Source organism: Channa argus, chromosome 2 (genome assembly GCF_033026475.1).
Source record: "Channa argus isolate prfri chromosome 2, Channa argus male v1.0, whole genome shotgun sequence".
In the NCBI taxonomy this organism is placed as follows: domain Eukaryota; kingdom Metazoa; phylum Chordata; class Actinopteri; order Anabantiformes; family Channidae; genus Channa; species Channa argus.
In genome coordinates this window covers 29,296,713-29,321,732 of record NC_090198.1, presented here as the reverse complement: position 1 = coordinate 29,321,732, position 25,020 = coordinate 29,296,713, and the positions used below count along the sequence as shown (strand labels likewise).

The following is a 25,020-nucleotide window of genomic DNA, read 5'->3' as shown; positions in this document are numbered from 1 at the left end:
ACAAAAACACCTCCTCATTTATCTGAAAGCTGCTGCTGCTGAATCAGCACAGCTGGTGTCCAATGCAGAGGGCTGTATTTGAGAAACCCATGTCCAATAAAAAAAAAAAATTAAAAATTTAAAAAACATGGGGAACCAAAATCAACTGCAATCACAAATTCTGTCGTTTTTACAAAAAGTGTTTATTCTTCATTTTCTTTTGTACATCAGAAAAGGAACTCGCAACAAAACAAAACAAAACAGAAACCCCAACATTACTTAATTTGTCTAAAAGGAAGTTGCAAGCATTGGAAGAGATGTCACTATAGAGTGAGGAAAAGCATAAAATGGTATTTGCTATGAGATGCTGCGTGAGCTTGAGGTTTAGAAAGCAACAACGTGTCTGTTTAGAAAGTTGTCTGTCACAATGTGCTGCGATGCGTTCAGGGACAGCACAGAGAGAAAATCATTGGAGCCTCGTGGTATTTAGTGTTCTGAATTGTTGGTGATTTAAAACCTTGGCTCAGCAATTGAGGTCTTAACTGAACTCGGGAAAAGTTATAATAGATATTACAGTTCTAGACATGGGCCTATTCTGATAGCACCCAATTTAAACCGAAATGATTCCGAATGCTCTCGTTTGTTTGAACATTATTTGCGTTCACTTACAGCTTGCTGCCCAATGTATGAAAGACTAGCTCATTAAAAAAAAAAAAACATTAAATGGTTAATATGGAGTAGTTGAGATTAGTAAAGCAAAGTAGGGAGGCAGACTAGTCAGATTTTAAGTTACCAAAACGCTATGTAAATGCATAAATACCTCTATCACACATCCTCCAACAAAAGCTAACACGGACACACGCAACTGTAACAAGTCGTATTTTTCCATTTTACTGGTACCAGAAACATCATGTCCACAACCAATGAAGCCATTTACATTTAATTAATAAAGCAGTGATGTGTGTGGTTTGAACACTAAGAGTGGACACAACATGTATGCATAAATGTATAGAAGCACGGTGCTCAAAATAATTAGTAAATTGCATTTAGCTCGGTAACCCTGTGCTCAATAAGTACTTTTGGTAAATAAAGAGCTGGTTCGAGGACATAACTATTTCTGAACTAAAATATATTCCTAAAGAAGTGTGTTGTGACCTGAATCTTGACATCTAGGCCTAATACTAGTAATACTGAACTAAAGCAGCCATGGGATTTTGAAATGTCCTGACTTTTCCTATCTAAAATAGGTGTTAATGCATTTGGAGTTCGCATGCTGTATATTTTGACCGTGATAAGATCCCACCTGAAATTCAGTGCTGGCGTTGCCGATCTGATTGACATTGGGAAGAGAGCCTCCGTAGTACTGCGCTCGGGACTGAGACGACAAACGAAGCTGCTGGACTTTCTGAAACTGCACCTGCCAGTCAAAAGGGAACATAACCAAATAGACAGCTGTCAAGAGTTTATAAATTCTGCATATGCAGAAATGTATTGAGTGCACAAAACCTTAAGATGAAACTGGGTAACAACGCTATTATTTCACACTGACACATATACTGGACATAGTCACCTGTCACTTTACACTACTGCTTTACATATGTAATGTAACCTTCACATGTGTGTCCCCATTTGAAGTAGCCGTCCTTCTATTGCTTATATTATTACTTTAGCTGTGGTCATTGCTTGTCCAATGTTGTAGATATATAAAACCAAATTTTTCCCCCCCCATTTATGGTCATATTGAGATGTCGCAATAACGATCTGACGCTAACTACTATTGCATTTAGATTTATTTTCCGAATAACGCAATGTACCAATAGGTGCATTTTAAGGGCGATAACTTAATGGGGCACATTCTAGGAAATGGGCAGCTTGGCTTCCAAAGCAGCAGCAGTCTACCATGAGATGCCACAACGATTACCTCGCAGAAAACAGAAGGTGGCTTGTTCTGCCAAGAGAAGGTAAACAGAGCCAATCATGACCTGTGATCGGGAATAGGCAAATCACAAGGGCATTTCTTCCTTGGACTGCCAAAAGGGTAAAATTTGAATCTCAAAGACTGACCTTATTTGATTTTATCGATACATTTACAAAGGGTGGATAGAGATTGTGAATAGGACAACATATCAGGGATGTGCTAGGTAAATGTGACCAAAAACATTTTCCTTGTGTGCAACATTTCACTTTGTAACTATGGTGAAACTACATCTATAGGACCTATAAAACATATTTCATTGAGTACTCATTATAACTACGGTTACAGTAGTGAGTGCCTGATGTTGTTGGCCAGCACATATTGAAAGTTACTGTCATTTTATCAGTTCATTTCCAGCCATGTTTAGCAGAGTTGTTACAAAAGTTAAAATAATAGTTTCTTACCCTTAAAGCAGTAAAGTACTGTGTACTTGCTCTTCCCACTGCATTTTAATGCCATACTGAGATACTAATAAAGGGGGGAAAAGTCCTTATGGGGTTTTTTGACACGGTTTTTAGAGTTCTGAGAAAATATTTCCAGCTGGATTCAATCAATCATAACATGCAGCAGGGACCAAAAGTATACATTTAATTCTCAGTTAATTGTGGCCAGTGGAAGTGGAAGTCTCAGTGCAACTGTTCCTTTAAGCCAAACCAGAAGAACATACAAAGGCAAAAGAGTCATTCTCATGGATAAATGCTGCCAACTTTCAATACTTAAATTTGTTTAGTCATCTTATACCAGTGATGGCGCTAGATATTAGGTAACATCCAACGTGCAGACTTTAAACATTTTCGATTTATATGGAAGCCATCACAGCAGCTAAAAGAAAGCTGGTATTAGATGGTGCACTCAGGTATAGTGTACAGCTTTTCAGAACGCCTTGGGGGGGGTTATGGACAGGCCTTGGGGTCGCTGGTGTCAATGTGGAAGCAGCTATGTCTACGTCCTGCTGTTTGCTGGCAGTGTGTGCTGTGCCCTGACCAGGCTTAGCCTTGCTGACTGGGCTTTTTTTTGTTTTGTTTTTTAACTCAGAGGGGTCACTGACAGTTCATACCTTATGGCAAACTTAACAATACCGCCTCAAAACCCACATCCTCTTTGAGTGGCAATTCTCCCTTCTTCTGCTCATAGAAAGAACACATTGTGAAGCAGCAGAATGAGAAGAACATGAAAAGCTCCTTTATATCCTCTTGAGAGACACTATTTTGATTACTTGGACTCTGTATTATGTTTGACATTTTTGTGAAATGGAGACTAAAACATTAAAGAAATGACAACAGTGGAAGTGACATTACCGTTGATTTTCCTTTACCAGTCACCTTGGTCATAGCAGATATGGAACCAGTGGGTAAATGGTAACTTAAGGCTTGAAGAAGGGCTGTTCAATGAAAGGTGACCAAAGGCCTTTCAAGAGTTAAACCGAAAACCCAGTTGTCTTATTTTTATACCACTGAACGAAAAGTTTTCTATTCTGAAAAGATGTTTGGATACAACATCTAAATAAGTCTCCTTGGACTCTGGAGTCTTTTGATGGACATTTTTTACTATTATCCAAGTCTAACAGCTGAATTCATTAATCAAAATAAATATAAGTTGCTAAACATGACAACAGGGGGCGTTTGATTGTGTCTGTCATCATGCTTTAAATTCTGAATTGCATTTCCCAAAATATTCTAATTTTCAAGCCATACGTCCACCAAGGGGACACCTTGATACAACTGCAGATGATTCATGCAGACAGATTACAATGCTTCTGAGTTCATCCCACTGTCAAACGTCTGTGCACACTATATCCACAGTGTACAGGATGTAGGGTGCACATTAAGGTTTGACCCATGAGAAATGGAATAAAATGATGAAATGCAAAGACATTCATATCATTAAAAAAAAAATCCCTAATGCCCGTTATAACGGCACAGCCAGTGTGAGTGTTGGCAGGTGGAGAAGCTGCTTTTCTATTTCACATTACATTTCTGGCTGCCAAGTATCAACAGGTATTTTTTTTTTTTTTTTTGTTGGTGAATGTAAAATGATGCTTGTTCCCGTTTGCTTTGCGTTGTATGTTGTTTTTATTACTGCCAAGTGTGACGTTTGCAGCAGACAGAGATTGAGCACTGGTGAGAGAAACAAGAAGTACGGGTTGAATACCAGAAATCTCAGTCACCAGATGTGGCTACGGGACAAACGGCAGCCCGCTCACTCCGGCCAGAGCTGCGTGAACGAGGGAGCTCCCTTCGATAGTTACAATAAAAAAAAAAAACAACACTGGTAAATTACAAGGATGTGTAAATGAAGTGTTTTTACCCTTGAAACGGTCAGGTCTGTCATCAGCTGTTCAAAGGCCCGCGTTTCCTCTGCTTGCTTCTGGTTGTGCAGCGCAATCTTTTCGCTGAACTTCCTGGGGTTTGATCCACCTGTACCCGGGGTGCCAGACATGGTGCGGGCCGCAGTTTTACAACTTCGGCTACTTGACTCGGGGGGGGGGGGAGCGGAGGACGGCGCTGGGAGTCTATTCTGCAAAGTCTCTTAGGAAATCTTGTCGGGAACCCATCAGAGTTCACATTACTGGTTGTCCAAAGTTAATTCACAGAGTATGCTCGGCGGTTTGCACCGTGACAGCTGAGTATGTGGTGGGAAGCGGAGCTAGGAGCTAGCGTGGCTAAGCTAAAGTTAAAGCTCCCGTTAAGAAAAGTTGTCTTCTTATGGCAGGATCGGCGGGTGAAACTGCGCTTTTGTAACGCAACAGCGCTCGCAACTTAAGTTTGGGGCGTTCGGAAACGAACTGCTAAGATGATTAGGACAAGTTAATGGTACAAAATAAGTTCATCCTGACATATTTCAACGAACCACTTGTTTGAGTCCAACGTTAACGTGACGTTAGCTGTCACTGCTAACAACAGTGGAGGTGAACGGAGAGCTCAGGAACAGCTGCAGCTAGCTCAGTTAGCTAAACTGCTGTCAGTGCCACCGCGACAGTGTGACACTCCGCAAACTCGTTGGCACTAGACTCGGCTTCACATCCAACAGGCGCGTATTAGAAGCAATTACGCCCCGAACACTGCGCGTCGGCGACGGACAAAGTTGTTAGCTAAATCTCGCTACAACCGTTAGCCAAGCTCCGGAGCAGTTGAGCAAACGTTTGGTCGGCGAACGGAATTTCAACAAGTGTCCGCTGGTCTTGTCCGGACTTAGCTGAATTTCTGGTTCGTTGGTGATGCCCGCAGAAATAGAGAAGAAAAAAACCCAAACCCAACAACCCCCGAGACGCAAATATTCACACGTGATGCTGGAACATAATCCACAATTTCACACTTTAACCGGGACCGCAGCTCTTCGGAGTCTTAATCCACGGACAGCAGAGACAAACTCCAGCCCGACGACTCCGCGAAGACACACACACACACACCGCCGACAGAAAAGCTTCTTTCTTCGTTGCTGCTAAACCAAAAGACGTTTGAGAAAATGCTGACAGTGTTTCCAGTCTAATAACCGTCGGTTGACAGGGCACCAAGAGCAACTGAGACCCGCGGGCTTGTTATCCTCATACTACTGCGAGAAAAATCTTCCCTCGTCAAACACGGTCAGTACCCCGGATGTCCTGAGGGGGGCGACACCGTTACGTGATCGGCCTCTGTGGGATTATTAATGCACAGTAACTACGTATTTTTAATTTCTTTCTTTCGAATACGTAAAGCAAAAAAAAAAAAAAAGAAAAGAATATCTATTAAAAACATAAAACAGACATGAAGCAAAATCATTTATCAACACATTTAAAAAGGAGTGAGAAGAAGCATGAATTTATTTAATCTCACCCCTTCATCTTAAATCATTCACAGATAATTGTTAAATCAGGTTCCTATATTGTTATTTATAATATCCAATATATTTAAAATATAAAATCTAATTATGACACATAGAGACTAAAACAATAGTTGTACATATACAACACACATACATACATAGCCAGATCAGAAAAAGAAAGAGAAACCTCTGCAAAACATCCGGCAATTGTCAACCCTCTGTTCATCCTCGTACCTCTTGAAGATCTTGTCCTTTTACAGAAATTTAAACTGATATTTGGGCTTCTGGACTTCCATTTTTAGACTGTACTCCATATATAAAAAGACAAAAATGATTTCTAGTTGTGCAATTGCTTGTAGTTTGGAATTTAAGTTTTCCCCTTAAATCATAATCCCCCTCTTGTTCACCGAATAATTTCTGAATGTTTACCTGGTGATCAAATATTTTTAGCCTCCTTAAATATTATGTGTTTCTGTGAGATTCCACCAGATCTGTAAGTTTGTAACTGTACAAATAATGTGTTGGTGTGATTCAGATATGCAGCTTTAAAAAGTGTGAATGTAGTGTGTACATTCACAAGTACATTTAATCAAGTACTATACTGTGGTAGGCTTTTGAAGTAGCCTGTTTGTATATTACTTGGGTATTTACCTTTTGGGGTAATTTTACTTTTTGTACTTTAAATTAGGTAAAGTTTCTAATACTGGCCTACAGAGTACTTGTGTTGTAATGATACTTATACCTAAGTAGAAGATTTAAGCATTTCTTTTCCTCCACTGCTAATAATTTATGATTTATCTCTATTATTGTCCATATTCTAACCTGTGCTTTTTTGTTGTTGTTGTTGTTTACCGAATTCAATTTAGCCATTTAAAATTCAATATGATTTGGGTGGTAATACCTTTTATTAAACAGCCTACACACATTTTGTGACATTTCTACAACATTTCTGTCAATATATCTCAGCTGCAAACAGATGTGATGCGTTTAATTACAGCTAACATGATTAATTACAGTTAATGGATTTGCTCCAGTAGAGTTGAGTGAAGTTGAGTAAAGTCTTCTACGGCTGATGGGAAACAAAGAATTCACTAAACCTGCCACCGCCGCCATGCAACCTTATTATCAAGTCACTAAAATGTGCTCCGATGTTCGCTCAGTAGGTGAAGAACTGAGCCACAGCATCATCATTGTATGTGTGCGCTGTATGGTGTCCGGGTGGCAACGTGTCCTCGCGTAATTGTTCCGTTAACGTTATTTCAAACAAACACACAAACAAACAAAAAGCTTTGTCAACCGATGCAGAATTGCAGCATATTAATCAGACACACAAACACACTCCCAATGACATCTCCTAAATGAAATCTGTGGACCACTATTTGGCCATATGATGCACATTGCAACAAGCACTTTCCAACATGACACCTGCACTGTGAGTCTCATCTTGAAAGATTATTTTCTATACTTTAATGTAACAATGTACAATCACACAATAGCATTTGATTCCAGCTCAGCACTGTATTATTACTGTTAATTCTGTGCACTGTTACAAAACGTGTGCATAGTCGCAGTATTTACTCGGTATAATGGAATTGTTATCAGAAGAATTTAACCACTAGACTCTTAAACAAATACAGTATATGCAAGTGTAACCTATATAGCACAGGTTTTTAGATTGTGTATATTAACTATTTATTTAAATATTTTTATTTCTATTCACTTGTGTTTCTGTGTTGCCATACATGCAAATCTCCCCTTGGCTATCAAAGTTTCATTATCTTTATTTAGATTTAAAAAAAAAAAAAACAGCAATATGAAAACGCACAAATACTTGAGAAAGGAAAATCTAAGTGAAATTATTCACTAAGCAGCAGACTCCTCCCTGTGGTTATTTTATTTATTTTTTTAAAATCTAAAATTCCATTTATTTAAATTTTGCTGCAGCTGAATTAAGAGATTTAATGTAGTTTCTGCTTAGGCTGGAGCCTATCTGAAATTCTTTATACGCCGTTGAGTAGATACGTCTTTAACACTGCGTATTTTATAAAGTCACTTTTTAAATCTTCTGCAAATGCACGTAATGGAGTAAAAATATAAATTGGATGAAACAAATGCTCCAGTCACCTAGTTTAAGTACTCGGGTAATGTCATTGCTGTTCACTACTGGCTGTGCCACAACTGTCAGATATAGGAAGATGGTTGCATGTGTAGAGCTTTATTCTAAGACAGGATACATTTGATGTGTTGAACAAGAGCTCAGAATGTACAGAGAACTTGGCCTCCTCCATTTCAAAGGACAGTGTTAAAGTCTTATCAGAGACACTATACATGACAGAAAATCCACATGTAGCTTAACAAATGTGCTTGGAATCTCAAATAATTGCGTTACACCCAACACTTACAAATTTAATGACAGAGTGACATCTACTGGACCCACAAGTCTAGTTACTGTAATACTGCACATTACCAAACTCACTTACATCATCTCAGTTTGTCAACATTAGCTACAGTATAATGTGAACTGACAACATATTTCATATAAATAAGGGGAACTTTGTTGCATCATTTTCAGACACTATATTGACACTATAAAATTCTTAGTATTCAATATCCAGCTTTCACTTCTAGATCCCATTTTAGGTTTTACAAATGTTTACTAAACGGATTTTGATGCAGGAGCCAAAAAGCAGAAATGTGCAGCTGGGCTAAAGTCCAGGTCGGAGGCAAACCAGATTAGTGCCAGATTTGTGCTAGATTAGAGTAAATTAATGTAATTTTGTCATGCACATTCAATTCTCACGTAGTTCAAGTTATTATTATTTTTTTTTTAGATGCCTTGTCTGACGCCTCTTCTTTGCATAGATATCAGAATAATTGTGTGTGCACCTAAAATGGACTATGATGGGTTAAATCCAAATCAACAAGAGAGAGAAAATGAAACTTGTTTAATTGCATCGGAATCCAAATATGGGAAAAATACCTTAACTACAATGTTTCAGCATAAATTATTGTGAAGGAGGCAGAGTGCATCATGTTTTGCTTCACCCTAAATATTAGTTTTTCTTTCCAACTAGTCTCAAGCTAAATTAAACACAAAATTGACCATAGTGAGACACAGTGGGATCCAAAAACCAGGCAAAAGCCTGCAAAACACTCTCCTACCACAGCACTGCTGTAAGTGCGTTAGCACATTGGTATTAGCAGAAGAGATGCTTATCAGGTCTTTATCAGTCACATGAGCAAATGAACTAACAGCTAGGAAAGAAATAAAACAATCTCTTTACATAAAACATTTTATAATTAATCAAAGCCCATGCGAAAGATATTCATATTTAAAAGCAAAAAATACAAATCTTAAACCTCTGACCTAGCAGCAGTTATAGCTGATAAAGAAAGTACGAAAAGACTCCAGCAAGTGTGGTGTCCTTGCTTGAGTCTAGCACTGAAGTTAGGAGTAAAGCAGAAATGGTGATCCACATAATAAAAAATAATGGAGATTAATTTGCATAGCCACATATGTGAAGTGCAGTAGAGAATGTGTAGGAAAGGCCAGGATGGTTCAGGTCAGGGCATTCTGCAACCCTCAGTGGGTTTTGTGGTTAATAGTCTCTAGGCCCCTTTTGTCTCATTTTGTTTTTTTATTCATTTCCCATAAAATTTCTTGTTGAGCAGGAAAATGAGCAAGTTGACATTGATGGTGGCTTTGTCGAAGAGCTTCATCACTGCCACGCCTTCATACTGCAGCTGGAGGAGATCCTGAGAGACAAAAAGACGGAAATGATCGGCTAGACCGGCCAAATCTATGTAACGACTAGGAAAAAAAATTGAAAAAGCTGTGATTTAATTGTTGCGTGAGAAAGAAACAATACCTGGTATTCTAACTGCACCGTCTCCAAGTGCACGCCCATTAACTTGGCCTTTACATCAAACACTCCAACAGTCTCTGATGGAGAAATCTCAAAAATGACATTCTTAAATCTGTAAAGAAGAAAGAGTAAATAGCAAGTGTAAATACGCTGGGAGAAGGGAGCAACTGTGCAAACAAAGTGATCAATGGAAACGTGGTAATTGTTAAACATGCATTGAACATAAATTGCAGAATTATCGACACGTCAAGTTTTGATATTTAGTGGTGCTTAAACACGTCACGAAAAAAAATCCTATAAAATTGTCACCAGGTTTAGGTCTTTGTGTTTTTAAAAAAAGTAAAATAGCTTTTATCGAAGCACATATTTATAAGACAATAGACAACCTGTGCTTCTTCTTACCCAAGTACAGCCTATGACACCACTGATCAAAATAGTTTTAGGTATTTTTCTATGTGGGTATTGCAGACTTTGGTGAGATGCAACAGGTCTGCACTCTGTGGGTAACTTATTTTGAGGATTCTTGCCAGTTTTCTATTTCATCTACATGCTTCTCTCAGGCTCTTTTTATATACATATAACATCCGTCTCCATTTTTACGCTGATGATACTGTAATTTCTCTTAAGGTATTCTTCCGAACTGTCTTCAAGACAATGAATGCCATAATATTTGATTCAACTAAATGCCGACAAGATTGAAATACTGCTAAGACAATGGTAGGTTGTCCACAGTATCTCATACTATTGGAATCGTGGTATCATTTTTGAGTTAAGCTTAGATAAGTCTTCCTCTCTGCGTCATAAAAAAGACATTGTCTGCTTTACTACCATAATTCCCTGCTCCCTGACATCTGTAAAAAAAAAAAAAAAAAAAACACACTGTCCCGCTATAGCTCATTTAGACCAAAACTGACCAATTCTGCTTTCCTAGATTGACCTAGACTACTACTTCCTTTTAAAGCCCAGACAGGTCTTGGCCAGAGTCTTATCTCTGACCTTTCATTGGCTTTTGAGGCCTCACTTCTCGTTGTTCAAAGGGCAAAGGCTGACTGCAGCAATTTGTGATAATCACTTGGTTATTGCCTCAAAAAATATTCTGAGCTACTGATTTTCCTGAAAAGTGAATATCTGTAACCAAATTTTTGTGGCTGGAAGGTGTAAATCCTGGACCTGGTTTCAGAGGTAAAATGGCAGAACTCACTGGTTGGGCTGCAGATCATCTACCGAGATCAGAACGCCTTTTTCGTGGAGGCGAGCAGCGGTGTATTTCTGTGAAACCTGTTTACTCTTCTTGGCCTTGTTGTCACCTGGTTTCTTTGACAACCTGATAAGAGAGAGAGACAGAAAACAAGTGTACAATACTACATCCCATCTCCAAGTACTGATGAATTTACATGAGTTTAAACCTGATTTTAAACTACAACGTTCAACATTTTTAGGATTGAGAACATTATTCATCAACATGTACAGAAATTTTTCATCTGAGGGCTAAAGACATATTTCCAAGTACTGGAAATCTGCCTGCAGTACTGTGTTTATCGCTTATCACATTTACAAATAATTGCAAATAATGTGCATGTGTTGTGACGTGTGGTAGGATTTCGAACTGCAGGCCACTCACTTGCCCTTGCTGGCCAGATTGTCCATGCACGTCTTGATGTACTGATTGTAAGAATCAATCTGCACGTTGTAAAAGTTGGTCTTTGAATTCAGGGCGGCGTTAGTCTGCTGAAGTTTCACCAGCTCGGCTTTCCTACGCTGCCGATATCGTCTCTGATTTCTGATGTCCTGTAACCCACACAAACACACAAACCATGAAATTAAACCAAAATACAGCAAACACTGCACTTTTGTCCACAGATGATTTGTGTATTTTTTTTTTTTAAACCTTGGCTATATCATTGATGAGATCCTGATAGCGATTCTCAGGGTGAACCTTCCCCAGCTCTGCCAGCCTCTGCAGGTTACTCTTGATCTTATCCTTCTTTCCCTGCAGCGTCAGGCTGTCGTCCACCACAGGTTTGACCTGCTTCATCTTCTCTGGGGTCTTAGCATCTCGGATAGCCCTCCTCTGCATGGCACGCTGGTACTCGGCTTCCTGTGATCCAGAGAAACAAGGTTACGGCTTCAGTTTAATCAAAACCCTACAATAAAATAAATCATGTGATGTGCATTTAAATCACTGCTCAAAAACACTAATTTCACCACCAACAAATGAAAGTAAGCAGTTGCTTTTAAGACTATATAAAAAGGAATTTCCTTTTTTGTGTCATAAAGGGATCCAGTAATTTTCCAACCTAAATATACACTCTAGACATAACTAAAGAGGTTTTGGTAGCAGTGTACTTCACTGCATTTTATTTTGGACCTGTTCTGGGCTGGCTGTTAAGTCCAGGATCTCAGTGAGAGTCTCCCCAGGCTGGAACCGGATCACATCCACAATGAGCCTTTTTGTGCTAGAATCAGACAAAAGCACACAATATGTATAAACACCAAGTTAATGGTATTTTATCCATTTGCGAGCCCTGAATCTACCGAGGGAAACTTACTTGAGCAGAAGAGTTTTTGCATCCATTTCCGCATTGGCTTCGCCAGGGACATCAAACTTATTAGTGAGTGTAAGTGAAACCTCAGTCTTGCCCATCTGCTCTTTGTTGGGGTCGTCAGGAGGGAGCGGATTTTCACCTGTATGTGGACAAATATACTAAATTAAGACGTCTGGAAGGGTAAGACCATAATATGGCAATTGAATTCTTCTAATCAAAATAGTAAATGTATTTGAAAACCTACGTACACAGAGGAACTAGGGGGATAATGGGGTTAAGACGAAGGTGTAAAAACTAGCCTGCCTAGATTTGACCTAAGAGCTACTGCACCAAAAGAAAGACCAGCAGTGTTGGTTTTTGTGTTGTGTCCAGGTTTAGTCCTTGTTTATCTGATATCATGATAACTGGTGGTTTGACTGGAGCCAGTCTGATTAAGAGTCCGTCACTGCACTCACCAATAAGTGACTCTATAGTGGGAACCTCGCCCAGATCCTCCAGCAGCTCGTGAATGGGGTCGTTATGCTCTGGAGCGATGGCGTCCTGATGGTCCAGCAGCAGCTAAGAGGACAGAAGGACAGGGTCAACAGAAAACCAAACATCTCAAGCAGATTGATACTGACTGACAAGACGACATGAACTGTAGCTTTTGAGTGTAAACTCACTGTGTGAGTGTTGATGATCTCCCCAATGGAGATGTAAATGACAGGCTTGGTGACAGTGACCAAGTCCGAGTACTGATCCACGTTGAACTTATCTTCCAGTGAAGGAACGTCACACGCTGCAAGGAAGAAACGCCTGTGACGAAAAAGGAAGGACAAAATGAGACAAGGAAATTAAAGACCTTCAAACAACAAAGACAACATGAGGATAAACTGGTAAAACACCTCCACATCCCGTGATTATACTGTACATCCGCTTATAAAAATGAACATCTGACCTGAATTTCTGATATGAGGCGCTAAGATATTCATTGATGGGATTGAGGTGGGCATTGTCTCCTAAAAACATCTTATTGGAGGCAGCATGCTGCAGCATCTTAGCGACCGAACCCAGGTTCCGACGCTGCTCTGTGGTCAGCTGGCCACCCGCTGACATCTCAATGATATCAAATGCATCGGGGGCCACTATGGCCGGGTTCATGTAGCGGTAATACAAGAGATTCCCCACAATCTGAGAATTCAAAAATCAAGCAAGTCGGTCAGTTTTCTTTCCATTTTAAAAAACAAATTCGAGAAGCAGAAGGACTATAATGTTATATAGATGATGCTACTGCGAAAATTAGGCAGAGGTTTTGAACATGAAGGGACACAGCTGGTGCAGGAAGACAAGGAGAGGCCAGAAAAGGTGCATAGCTCACCTTAACGCCAGCAGACAGAGAGAAGGAGGACACCCGGACAGAAAGGCTGGTGGAAGGAGCAGAGCGGCAGCAGAGAAAAAAAAGAAAAAAAAGAACTGTGTAAAACTGAGGGAAAGGAGAGCAAGGCAGAAAGTCAGAGGACTAGCAAGAAGTCTTTTTCATATTTAACAAACAAAAAAAGAGAGAAACTGTTCAATGAGGAAGCAAGAGAAGAGCTGTTTCCATGGGAATTTCTGTTACAGTATGAAAACAAGCATCTATCTAAGTATTAATAATTAGATACCACTGTGTTCGGCCGATAAATGTGTACTTTGTGATTTAGCTGAAAAGTAGGAGCACAGAGATGCAAACCTTGAGCAGCTCGTCCTCTGTAGCATCTGGGAACTTCTCGTGGAGGGTGTCCTTGAGCACTTTAGATATGAACCGCATCCCATATCTGACAAAAAAATCCACACATAAAAACTCAGACATGCAGGGGGTTTAAAGCTGGCTCAAGTCTCCAAGACAGTGATGCTGCGAGTGAGGAACGTACAGAATTTTATCCACCGAGACGATGATGGCAGACAGGAATTTATCAGTGATTGTCTTCATGTTCTTGATCGAGGCCTCCAGTCTCGTCCTCACCTCCTCGTGGGACATCGCCTGCTCGGGAGTCACGTCATAAGGCAGCTTGCTGTGGAGGACAGAACAGAGTAGAAAAGGAGGAAGTGAAAATATTAATCGTGTTGCACTATTGTGTCAGACACTTTAATGCAACACGCTTTTTTCTTTGAGACATTCTCTTCAATGAAAATTCTAGAGAAGATTCTTTTGAAATTGGCATAAAAATCAAGGCCTTAGGAAATAACATGATCATAAAAAAAAAAAAAAAAAAGAATCAGAGGATCGCAATTAATTAGGTCTTTTTAAAAAAAGAGAGGTCAGGTTCATCATCTAGTTTTCTTTTATAATATTTTATAAAATCTCTCCAGATAATAAAAAAAAAAAGTTTCCGTTGACCTTTAGCAGAAAAATAGAGAGAAACGTTCTTACTCTGAAACCGAGACACTGGTCTGATCTATGTATTAATCGTTAAATGATGTTTTTGCAGTTATGCAGCAGCTGTAATAAGAAAACCTGCTGACCTGGCCTCTCCAGTCTGTGTCTCCATCTGGTTCACCCAGCTCTTATAGATGTCCACCGGGTCGGTCTTGATGTTTAACGTTTTGTCGTCCATGATCTCTTTGACAACCGGTGCCAGGATCTGCCTCAGGGCGTTCTGGCCCCGCGCACCTCGGTGGAAGCTCACCACCATCTTGATGACTGTAGGGTTTCCTGTAACAATCTCCTTCATCTGGTCTACTTTTGACCTGCAGACAGTTATGGCCACAGTTTTAAACCTGATCCATGCATTCATTCATTTATTTATTTCTTCATGTTGCATATCATAAATGGGTTCGAGTGTCTCTCACTTGATCTCCTCCTGCAGGGCAGTTTTGAAGAGCCGAAGCAGCAGGTACTCCTCTCTCTGGTTGGAGGCATAGTTGTACAGGGTGAAGATTACAGAGTCCATGAACTTTGTGGATTTATTCTGCGGCATCTGGAAGATCAGCTTGGCGAGATAAGTAGGGTTGGTCTGAAAAGAAGGAAGAAGTTCCTTTAAATAGCATCTTGAAATGTTTTCAAGAAATTATCTGCAGCACAAATGAGAACAATCCTGATTAAAGCAATGAAACAGCACAAGTGCACTGTGCTTTTACCTGTAACAGGTAAAACAGGTACTGATAGGCTTCCAGTTTGACCCTCTTCTCCTTGCTCAGAGCCTTCAGGCCTCCCCTCTGCTTGTTCATCATCATCATGTCTGACAGCTGGCCCTTGTTCTTCTTGGTCAACTTCTTGCTGTGGGACACCACCTCCTGCAGCGTGATCTTGTTCTTCACCAGCAGGCCAATCTTGATGTCCATCAGGTTCAGGTCATTCTCCAGCTGCTGGTTAGAGCGGATATTAGTGACCACCTCCTCACGGAGCCGCATCAGTTCCAGCTCCTCCTGGAAGTCTTGGTCGCTGTGGTCCAGCAGGTGGACGAACTTCCTCACCACCGCCATGGGGGGATCGTCTGCACTGACTGGGAGCGGGAAGATTGGAGAAGTGGGCGAGTTAAGAGACTAATTCATAGCAACAATAAATAAAGTCTGAGCACAGTCTGGGGACTTACTGAGCGTCTTGTAGTCGTCCCTGGCCTTGTTGGCTCTAATGAAAGCCTGAATCTTCACCACATCCTTGATCTACAATATAAAACACCAATCACTTGTCTCCGTGTCTCAAAATAGTTCTCATTGCAGACAGCACCACAGGAATCTCCTGCAAGTCTTCACATATGTCAGAGTGCTAAACGAAGCATCTGCTTCCTTTAAGCCCCACAGGTCCCCGGGGAAATGTCAGCGGACGTTTCAGGGGAAATGACTGTCGAGGCAGCATGATTGAACGCTTTCATTAAGTTCGAAGCATTTGGTTGAGCTTACACACAAATGCTTGTGGCAGAAAATTTACAACGTCTTCTCCTGTCTTCCAAAAACTCAGTTTGCCGCTAATTTTAAATCAAAGCTTCAGGCTACTAATACTCACATGATCCTGGAAGTACTTAAGTCGATCTTTGTACTTCTTACGAGCTTGGTGCATGCGAATCAGGGACTGAATCTGTAAAAACCAAAGAAAAAAACCTACAATTAAATGACTATTGGGGATTAAACCAGCATCATATCGACAGTATTAATGAGAACATGGTCTGCTGGAGACTTGAGCAGCACAGACTTATCGACAGACTGTTGCTCTTCCTTTGGTTTCTTCCACTTTCTTTTTTCAGTTAAAGCATCTTTTGGTGAGTTTCTCTTTGAGGGTCTAAGGACTGAGGTGTCATTGTACATACTGTGAGACATACCTCGAGACAAATTTGGCTTTTAAGAAATGCATAAAAATGCACGTTTGCTCCTTTATATCCCTAAACAGCAGTTATCCAAAGAGTTTTAACATATTGATGTCAGCATTAACAAATGTTTTTAGGTCATCACATACTTTTACACAATTATTATTTACAGAATGTGTTAAAGACATGGATGAAGATTAGCAACCACAGTATCAGAACAGCAGAAGCCTGGAAATAAAGCAATGACTGGAACAGCACAATTTTACCTTGATCGCCTCCTGACTGTGGTCTTCAAGATACTTCTTACGATCTTGGAACTTCTTCCTCTGTTGGTAGCCTTTCCAGTGGGCCTGCGGGGGATTTAAAGAAATACAATAAGTGAGACTCCAAAGTAAAATATTAACAGACAGCACGTTATGACGGGGGTCTCACCTGTATGCTTGTTACAGCTGGCTCTTGAGACTTCAGGAAGTTCATCCTCTCCTTCAGGCCATTCCTCACCAGGTAGCCACGGCACCGAGCCTGCAGCTTGGTAATTAGAGTCTCATTGGCCAGCCACAGCTGCTCTCGGTTGTAAGCTGTGGTTACCCCGGAAACCACCGACTGACAGGTAGCATTAAAAAAAAAAACAGTTTAGTACGGTGGTAAAAAGTTTGGACCGGGTAGTTCTTGAATGGGACATCAGCCTACCTGGATGTCCTCCTTGTTGAGCTGATTGTTGTTTTGCTGGAAGTCCTCTGGCTCCACCCATGTGCCCTCCTTGGTCTCAAGGTTGTAGTAGTAGTTGTGTCCTCCCTTCACCCAGTGTTTCACCCAGTCACTTTCATTATCCCCTGGACAGACGGCAGCAAACAACGTGAAATAAAAACTTTCTACCATGAAAGTCTGCATTCTCTAAATGTTACATGTTCTCCTCACCTTCTTTCTTCTTCTTCTCCTCTTTAATATTGGCCAAGTCTTCCTGGTAGGTCTGGGCGCACTCAGAGGTGACGCCGTACAGTCCTGCCGAGGAGTTCCGAAGAGCAGCGAGGGTCTGAGCTGCATCGCCACTGTCCACGGCCTCATTGATGGCCTGGATGGCCTGAGAGACTGAGGACGAAACACAGATGTCAGCCTTTCATAATAAAATAGCTGAGTAAAATGTGCCATGAATTTGTGTGTGTTCGTACACTGTAAGGCTTCCTGTGTGTCCTGGTTAGCCTTCAGAATAGAATCCTGGATCTCATCCAGCCACAGCACAGCAGAGGGGTCTTTGGTCTCCTGAAGGGACATGGGAAAGTATGTTCAGTTTTAAGTGCTAGGCTTCATGCCAGAGTAGCCGTTTCACTAAAACATCTAATCTGCAAAATACTTCCAACGAAAAGCTGCCAACACACTGACAAACAAGTGAAAAACCTTTACAGATGCCAAGAAGTTTCTCTGATATGCACAAAGTAAAAAAATGTCAACACAAGAAGGACTCGAGCACAAACAAATAAAATACCCTGAAGCAAATCCGACTGAACTGGAGCTAAGTGGAGGATAAATACAAGTAAAATGCAGTTTTTGTTCTTACGTACTCTGACTCTGTGTTGGTCTGAAGTAGCAAATGTAACAACATAACTAGACCTAAAAATGCATAAAAATTGTGAGTGATTTTTTTTTCATTTCTACAACTACCAGACCACACCAGTACCCGAATACAGAATCTAACACCCACCACCACATTATGCTACCATGAACTGCAGTGGAGCATGTCTGCATCCAGGTGGCGCAGCGTCTCTGTGGAAAGCACGGAGGTTGTCCCTTGCTTGAGCTCAGTAAGACACATTTGGTTTGTGTCCCGCCCTCCTTATTGTACATCACGAGAGGAGGTGTGTGTGAATGTGTACGTATGTTAGAGTGGTGGTGGGCGGGAAAAGCTGACACCCGATCTCAGAGATTTCTTGTACGACATCTGCTGCAGTCAAACAAGCCCCGTCTTTATAGTAAACAAAGCTGTACCTGGCCGAGCGCTGATGGCTGTTTGCACTTGGAGCTGCTGTTTGCGGATAATGAGTCACGGCAGCTGGCGGGAGGTGCTAAGCAGGGTGTGGTACCAGAGCAGGCAGGGGACTGGTGGAAGACTTGGGCGTAGTGTGGTGTACTTCATCACACGTTACAGCACATCATGGAAATAGGGGAAGTGAAAGCTGAGGGGGCTGGGTAGTTTATGAATTATTCTTCTAACCTTTGCTTCTTAACTGCACACCCAACACCTCCCTGTTTTTTTTTTTTTTTTTTTTTTTTTTAAAACTTCCTTAGAAACCATGACCTTATTCACATGTCTTTGGGAACCTAAGCGTGGGAAACCTAAAAACCCATGACTGAACTGAGACGCAGTCTGAAGTGACACTCACGTAGAGTGATCAGAGGAGGCACAGGAGATGATATTCAGCTTGTCAGACAGTAGAGTCTGGGCAAACTTCCTGCTGTTAATCTAGGCACAGCCCTCACCCAACGCCAACTTCTGCTCGACTCTCTCTCTGACTAACTGTTCTAATACTGCAGAGTTAATGAGGCGGCACCTACAAGCCGCTTACGGACTAAACCACAGATGAGACTTCTTGTCACATCTTTTTGAATCTACCTCACATTCGCCTGACCTTGCATCATCTGAAAAGAGCCCCCTTGCAGCCCGTCTACGTCCCAACAATGTGGGTCATCCTCATCAGTCGCGTTCACCTCGAGAGCTGGGGAAATGCCTCAACAGCACCAATCACTTTAAACCCAACAGGAAGCTAACACTGGTCAAACTACTTCCTCTGTTTGTAGCTCATCACCTCAACAAGGCACATTGGGTAATCAACAACCAGAGGACACAGTGTGTGTGTGTGTACACGCATGTGTGTGTTTGTGTGCCCACTGGTCTAGTCAATTTAATAAAGTGCTCAGCTTTATGTCCTTTTATGGAAGCAAATGACTGAGGCCTGGCTCATTATTTCCTACGTCTGTGCAACCCACAGGAAAATAATTACCTTTTTTTCCCCCCTATTCACTGGTTTTCCTGTTTTTAGAGTGTGACAAGTGCAAACAAGCTATATTTAAAAGCTTTGGATTCTAAATGAAATGGTGTTGACATTGATAACAGAGTAGGTAAGGGCCAAGTCTACTGGTGATAAGAGACTTCCTTTATCTGTACTTGGATACAATAAAAACAGACTCGACTAAAATGGACACACTGAGACTTTTGTTCTATTTACAGATCCTGCTCTTGAGATATCACAAGGGAACACGAGTAACAAAAACTCCTATTGTATGCTTAGTGACTTCACCTTTGTGCCATAAACAGCTCTTGCAGTCTGACCTCACCTGCAGCTCTGTTGGCCTTTGCTACTCCTACGACAGGAAAACAATTCCACTAAAGTGCAAATGATGTCATTTGCAATTGCACTGCAAGAACACACACACACACGAACCGCCATCATCAGTTCGCCTCACTCAAAAGTAACGATAACACAGGCAAATGAGTTAGAAAGAGCAGGGTGCAGAAGAAGCTGCCGTGTTTAAATGTTGTCCTCCTCTGAGGACTCAGAGACGTGTGGGTGAAACTAAGGGCCGTTTATGAAAGCAGAAAAGATGTGACGAGGAGCAAGGAGGCAGGGGACGTTTCATACAGACATAACAGGAAGTGAGTTGGAGAGAAGATGATCACACAATGGCATCAGCAGTCTGGTCGAGTCACATGGAGCTCAGAAGCCCGAGTCACAAGAACCTATGTGCAACTCTGATGCTCCTGGGATCCTTCTGGGCTATGAGCACACATTCACATCAACACATCCATGCAGCACGTGGGTATTAACACGTTAAGTGCTGCATTTATTGGATACGCTTTTGGCTTTTTAGGTGATTTAAATGTGAAAGTATACTGGAAACCCAGAAATCTTTGACACTGATGGATGAATGAAAGGGTTTTTTTCTTTTTTTTTCACTAAATAAAAGTTACATAACTGGTCATTTTAAAAAGAAACATAAAATATAAAGAGACAATTAATTTTAATTATTATAATTAATTTTTGTACCTCATGTGGACAAAAAACAAATCGAAAATACCCGATTAGTTTGTGATTTTTAAAGAGCATCTTCTTTTTTCCAATTTCAAAATTTTTAAAATAAAGCTGAAGCTGCCACTGAAAGAAAAAAGATGTCAATAATCTGCAGAGATACTCAACATTCCCCAAAAAATTAAATAAATAGTTTGATGGTATGACATAAAAAAATCTAAAAAGTAGTCACCATTAATTAACATGCTTGATATATCAAAATAAAAAATATCCCTTAAACCCTGCCAGGCTCATTGAGCCGCTACAGAAGCAGACGCAGTTTACTGCCTGAACTACACCAAGTACTGCACTTTCAGTCCAGCTGCAGTTTTGGTTCTTGATGGTTCGGGCAGCAAACACTCGTACATGCTTCGTGTACCCACTCTCATAATTATTATTATTAACAATTTATTTTTATTAACAAATAGTTAATAATAATAGATAATTAATATTATTATCATTAGTAATAGTAGTAGTAGCCAAGGCACATTGTATATAGACCTGCCAACCCTCAGTACTGCAATAAAAAGGCCTTGAGGAGTTTTTGCCTTTTGGAATAACTGAGTAAACTAAATCCAAAGCTCATACTGCTCTAAAATTATAACCTACTGTAGAAGGTGGACTCAAGAACCTGTGAGTCAGAGAGTCAGTGAGTCAGTGAGTGAGTCTTACATGAGCCTTCTCTCTACGGGCCTCCAGCAATTTATCGTGGTAATGCTGAGCCACTGGCGGGTCCACGTCAGTGAGCTTGGCGGAAGGGTTCTGCAGCATAGCCAGGGTCTTCATGGGATCCCCTTCATCCAGAGCCTCATTGATCAGGCCGATGGCAGCAATGCCTGCAGATGCACAGACCGACCAATTAAAACCCTGAACAACATGAGAGAAAGGATGGCTGGAATATCGGTAGGGAAGTCGTGATACACCAGATACCATGTTAGTGTGCACAGGTAGGTGAAAGTGGACCAGAGGACAAGTTCTTTTGCCTTCAGATTCCTGTTTAGACTATACACCCCATGTTGTTCACCGCCCTAGTTGTTTTGGCAGAAGAGCTCGCAGGATTAACTGCAGAGGATTGATGAGGATTTTACTATCCAGCAACTCATACAAGAAGCGAAAAAGCTTGGTACTTGTATCAGTACTCTGAGTGAGCAAGTACTTGTACTCAGTCTGGGAAAAAACTGCATCAGACCATCCTTAAATATCAGTCAACATCTGGCAATTTCTGTAAATGTTAAACTTTAATTTGCATCAAACAGGACAAACATTAGTTTTTAATGTGCTGCTATGTTGCTGCACTCTACATCTGAACCTTTGACCACTAAAGTTTGCGTGTAAATGAATGACAGCGATTCCTTCACTTACGTTCATGCTCCTCCTGCACAGCCAGGTTGACCTGGTCAATAGAAGCCTGAATGTCGTTCCAGGTCAGATAGTCGCTGCCCTCCGCTCTGGCTACAGCCTTAAGACGCATCAGTTCATCCATGTACCTGAGGAGCAAGAGGTACGGTACTTCATCAACCCGGAAAAAACTCATAACAGACATTGGAAACGCAACGTGTCACCAAGCGTTTGCACTCACCTCTGTGCATACTCATGCTCCACATTACTGAGGCCAGTGACGGAGCTGGAAAGCTGCTTCCAGAGGGCCGTGCGGTCGCCAGCGTCCATCGCCTCGTTCATGAGCACCACCGACGACAACATCTCCACAGCGACAAGCAGCTCGGGATGGGACAGCAAACCCTGCAGGACACGAGCCACAAATTTACCCCATACATCAAACACAGTTAAATCAAGAAAAACCCACATACTGAATTTGGTTTGATATAAATAAATAATAAATAAAAAAAAAGACTACAAAATCCTTATATTATTTTAAAAAAAGCAATAATTAGTTTCTGCTTGGTAAGTTAAAGCTTACAGATTAATCAGAACAGTTTAAACTTAATTTTTGCTGATTTCCTAATTAAGATAAGTCGGTTTCAGCACAAACTGCTCCGTCATACCACAGCATAAACATTAGAGCATTTCATATAAATGTCACCACTTCATAGATTATGTCGGAAGATAGTGAATTTTATTTTATTTATGTGCGTTATCAGTGGAACACTAAATAAATTGTGCTAACAGCAGTGAGGGTGAGAAGGACGTGCTACACCAGTGCTAATATAAACTGTATAAACTGAAAACGTCAGCACGGTTCTTTTCCCTTTCATATCCACTGGTCACATGATTACACATTTTTATGTCCCGAGTCATTCCCTGAAGCTGTTTTTATATTTTTACATTTGACTGTGTGTGTGTGTGTTTGATCAAAGGTACCTCGGGGCTTTGCTGCTGCAGGCTGGACAGTTCTCTCTGGTAGAGGTCTGCAGCTCTGGGGTAGACCTCCGGCAGCTTGGCGTCAGGACTCATCAGCTCGTCCACTGTCTTCTCTGGCACACCTGCTCTGATGGCGGCGTTGATGCGCTCCACTGCTTTTAACACTACAAACACACACAGAAAATTAACAACAGAAGCCAAGCTGATGCCTAGAAATCCTCCTACTCATTTTTAGCATGCAAGTGTTCCATGCGCACTCTTTAGGTAGGCCTCTGCGATCTCATTGGCCACGTCCACGCCGCTCTGCAACTCATCCTTATTCAGAGGCTCCCCTGGAGATTCCTAAAAGGGAAGACATCAAAGTGAGATTTAGAGTTTTATGTATTTGTTCATAAATATATTAATTTATTAATATTTGTAGGAACCAAAGTTATGTGAACCCCTAGCATAATCAGTTAATGTGAGTCAGGTGTTCACCAGGACAGGTCCACCAGCGAGGATCGCACCAAGAAGTAAATGTGGAGGAGGTCACAAGGAACCCGAGGGTGAAGTATAGGAAACTGCAGGTTTTCAGCCTAAATAAGTTCTGCTAACAGCAGTGAGGGTGAGAAGGACGTGCTACACATGTGCTAATATAAACTGTATGAACTGGGAGTTTTTAAAAACCCACTGCTGTGAATGGAACTATGGTGTGTGCATGGCAGAGCTGCAAGGAAGAAGCTACTACTCCCAAAAACCCATCGTGTGGATAAGCCAGAAGCCCATTGGAAGAACTCTGTGTGGACATCTGAGACCAAAGCTGAACGTTAGGACTGGTGACGACCAAACTCTGCATTCAACAAAAGAAGCTTTTCCACTCTGTGAAGCATGCTAGTGGGCAGCGTCAGGATTTGGCACTGCTTGTTCACAAACTTACAAGCGTTTTTGTTCGCATGTTGATCCATACCTGCTCCTTATTCTCTCGGTCTCCCTGCAGCTGTTTGAGATACCAGCCTTTGTTTGGGGACTTCAGGTTCTGGGTGCCCACGGCACTGAGGGCCTGGTACAACTTCTCCTCGTCGCCGTGCAGCAAAGCCTGGTCAGCTGCACTCAGGGCGTTGCTCACTGTTGGAGAAAGGCTGAGATTTTAAACTACTGCACCAAAGAAACACAAACACAAATCTGTAAATTTGTGTGTGTGTGTGTGTGTGTGTTACAGTCACTTACCATTGACGTTGTTGACGTTGCCCTGGATTTCAGCCTGTGTGAGAAGCTCATCATAGACGTCTCTCTCTGCATCTGCATTCTCCATTTGCTGTTGGGCCAGAGCAACAAAAATGTCACAAGCATCCAAACCAATCACTCATATTACACCATCAACAATCCTAAATGTATTTCCCCCTGTAACAAAACTGCTGACAGATGCGTCTCCAGAGGATGATTTAATTCCACTCTGTCTTACTGGGATGGTTGTTTTCATTTTTGTTGCCCCAGTAGTTTGTGTAGCCTCAGCACTTTACAGTGTCTGATCGAAACACCTGCTAGCACTCCGGGCTGCATGATCAATTATTTTCCAATCACTGGACACTCAGCTCCCATCAAACGTTATGGTGGAAGGAAAATGTGCCCCAGGCTGCCATTCATTTCTGGCCATGTGAAACCAGGGCACAGCATTTACCGCACTAAAACCACGTACCCGTTTGCGTGAGTTGGCCACCTTCTTTCCCTTGGCCTGGTACAGTATGTCATGGTACTGATAGGCGGACTTGGGATCCAGGTTGACCAGCATGGCGTTGGGATTCTGCATGGCAGCCACCGTGCCCTCCGGTACGCCCTGGTCGATGGCCTCGTTGATGGCAATCACAGCTGCGTGCACTGAGAATCAAGAGAGAATTAGTGAGGATGTTAAATGTATAAAGTTGTCATATTGTATTTTATCTTCATCAATACGGCTATTTACTTCCTGAGAGTTAATATCAAGACACAAGTAGCCCATCTGCCAAAATATATTATAAACCTGCCAGGCAGCAAGTGAAAAGAGGGTCAACAGGACCTAAAGTATTTAATCTGTATGTTGGTCTTCATGCTAAGCTTTCCACGCAACCTGCACCGATCAGCCAAAACTTTAAGACCACCTGTTTTGGTGGGTTTTAACGTGGTGGTCAGGCTGCCTGTGCCGACTCCCGTTTATACAAACATCAGGTGGTGTTGCTTTAAATTTTAAGCTACAGA

At 41.4% G+C, this 25,020-nt stretch overlaps 2 protein-coding genes across 9 annotated transcripts in view; both read right to left on the bottom strand.

The window, feature by feature from the left end:
- crtc3 (CREB regulated transcription coactivator 3) overlaps positions 1–5,731 on the bottom strand; it is a 37,048-nt gene extending 31,317 nt beyond the window's left edge. For 2 of the 8 annotated variants that reach the window (XM_067490592.1, XM_067490613.1), the window contains exons 1-2: positions 4,262–5,725; positions 1,283–1,396 (exon numbers count right to left, since the gene is read on the bottom strand). In XM_067490592.1, coding sequence (XP_067346693.1) covers positions 1,283–1,396; positions 4,262–4,393 — 246 coding nt within the window. In that variant the 5' untranslated portion in view covers positions 4,394–5,725. Of the gene's footprint in view, positions 1–1,282; positions 1,397–4,261 lie in introns of all 8 variants that reach the window. The other 6 variants (XM_067490602.1, XM_067490624.1, XM_067490633.1 and 3 more) reach the window with 5 other exon arrangements.
- Positions 5,732–7,957: 2,226 nt separating this feature from the next.
- iqgap1 (IQ motif containing GTPase activating protein 1) overlaps positions 7,958–25,020 on the bottom strand; it is a 40,426-nt gene continuing 23,363 nt past the window's right edge. The window contains exons 8-37 of the mRNA XM_067490569.1: positions 24,485–24,663; positions 24,016–24,103; positions 23,756–23,913; positions 23,067–23,151; positions 22,810–22,973; positions 22,070–22,230; positions 21,853–21,977; positions 21,163–21,326; positions 17,599–17,689; positions 17,348–17,518; positions 17,120–17,262; positions 16,862–17,032; positions 16,696–16,779; positions 16,132–16,203; positions 15,722–15,791; positions 15,267–15,631; positions 14,979–15,142; positions 14,652–14,876; positions 14,060–14,200; positions 13,879–13,963; positions 13,108–13,340; positions 12,833–12,965; positions 12,626–12,728; positions 12,174–12,309; positions 11,993–12,080; positions 11,513–11,722; positions 11,246–11,412; positions 10,826–10,948; positions 9,628–9,736; positions 7,958–9,514 (exon numbers count right to left, since the gene is read on the bottom strand). Coding sequence (XP_067346670.1) covers positions 9,401–9,514; positions 9,628–9,736; positions 10,826–10,948; positions 11,246–11,412; positions 11,513–11,722; positions 11,993–12,080; positions 12,174–12,309; positions 12,626–12,728; positions 12,833–12,965; positions 13,108–13,340; positions 13,879–13,963; positions 14,060–14,200; positions 14,652–14,876; positions 14,979–15,142; positions 15,267–15,631; positions 15,722–15,791; positions 16,132–16,203; positions 16,696–16,779; positions 16,862–17,032; positions 17,120–17,262; positions 17,348–17,518; positions 17,599–17,689; positions 21,163–21,326; positions 21,853–21,977; positions 22,070–22,230; positions 22,810–22,973; positions 23,067–23,151; positions 23,756–23,913; positions 24,016–24,103; positions 24,485–24,663 — 4,322 coding nt within the window. The 3' untranslated portion in view covers positions 7,958–9,400. The remainder of the gene's footprint in view (positions 9,515–9,627; positions 9,737–10,825; positions 10,949–11,245; positions 11,413–11,512; positions 11,723–11,992; positions 12,081–12,173; positions 12,310–12,625; positions 12,729–12,832; positions 12,966–13,107; positions 13,341–13,878; positions 13,964–14,059; positions 14,201–14,651; positions 14,877–14,978; positions 15,143–15,266; positions 15,632–15,721; positions 15,792–16,131; positions 16,204–16,695; positions 16,780–16,861; positions 17,033–17,119; positions 17,263–17,347; positions 17,519–17,598; positions 17,690–21,162; positions 21,327–21,852; positions 21,978–22,069; positions 22,231–22,809; positions 22,974–23,066; positions 23,152–23,755; positions 23,914–24,015; positions 24,104–24,484; positions 24,664–25,020) is intronic.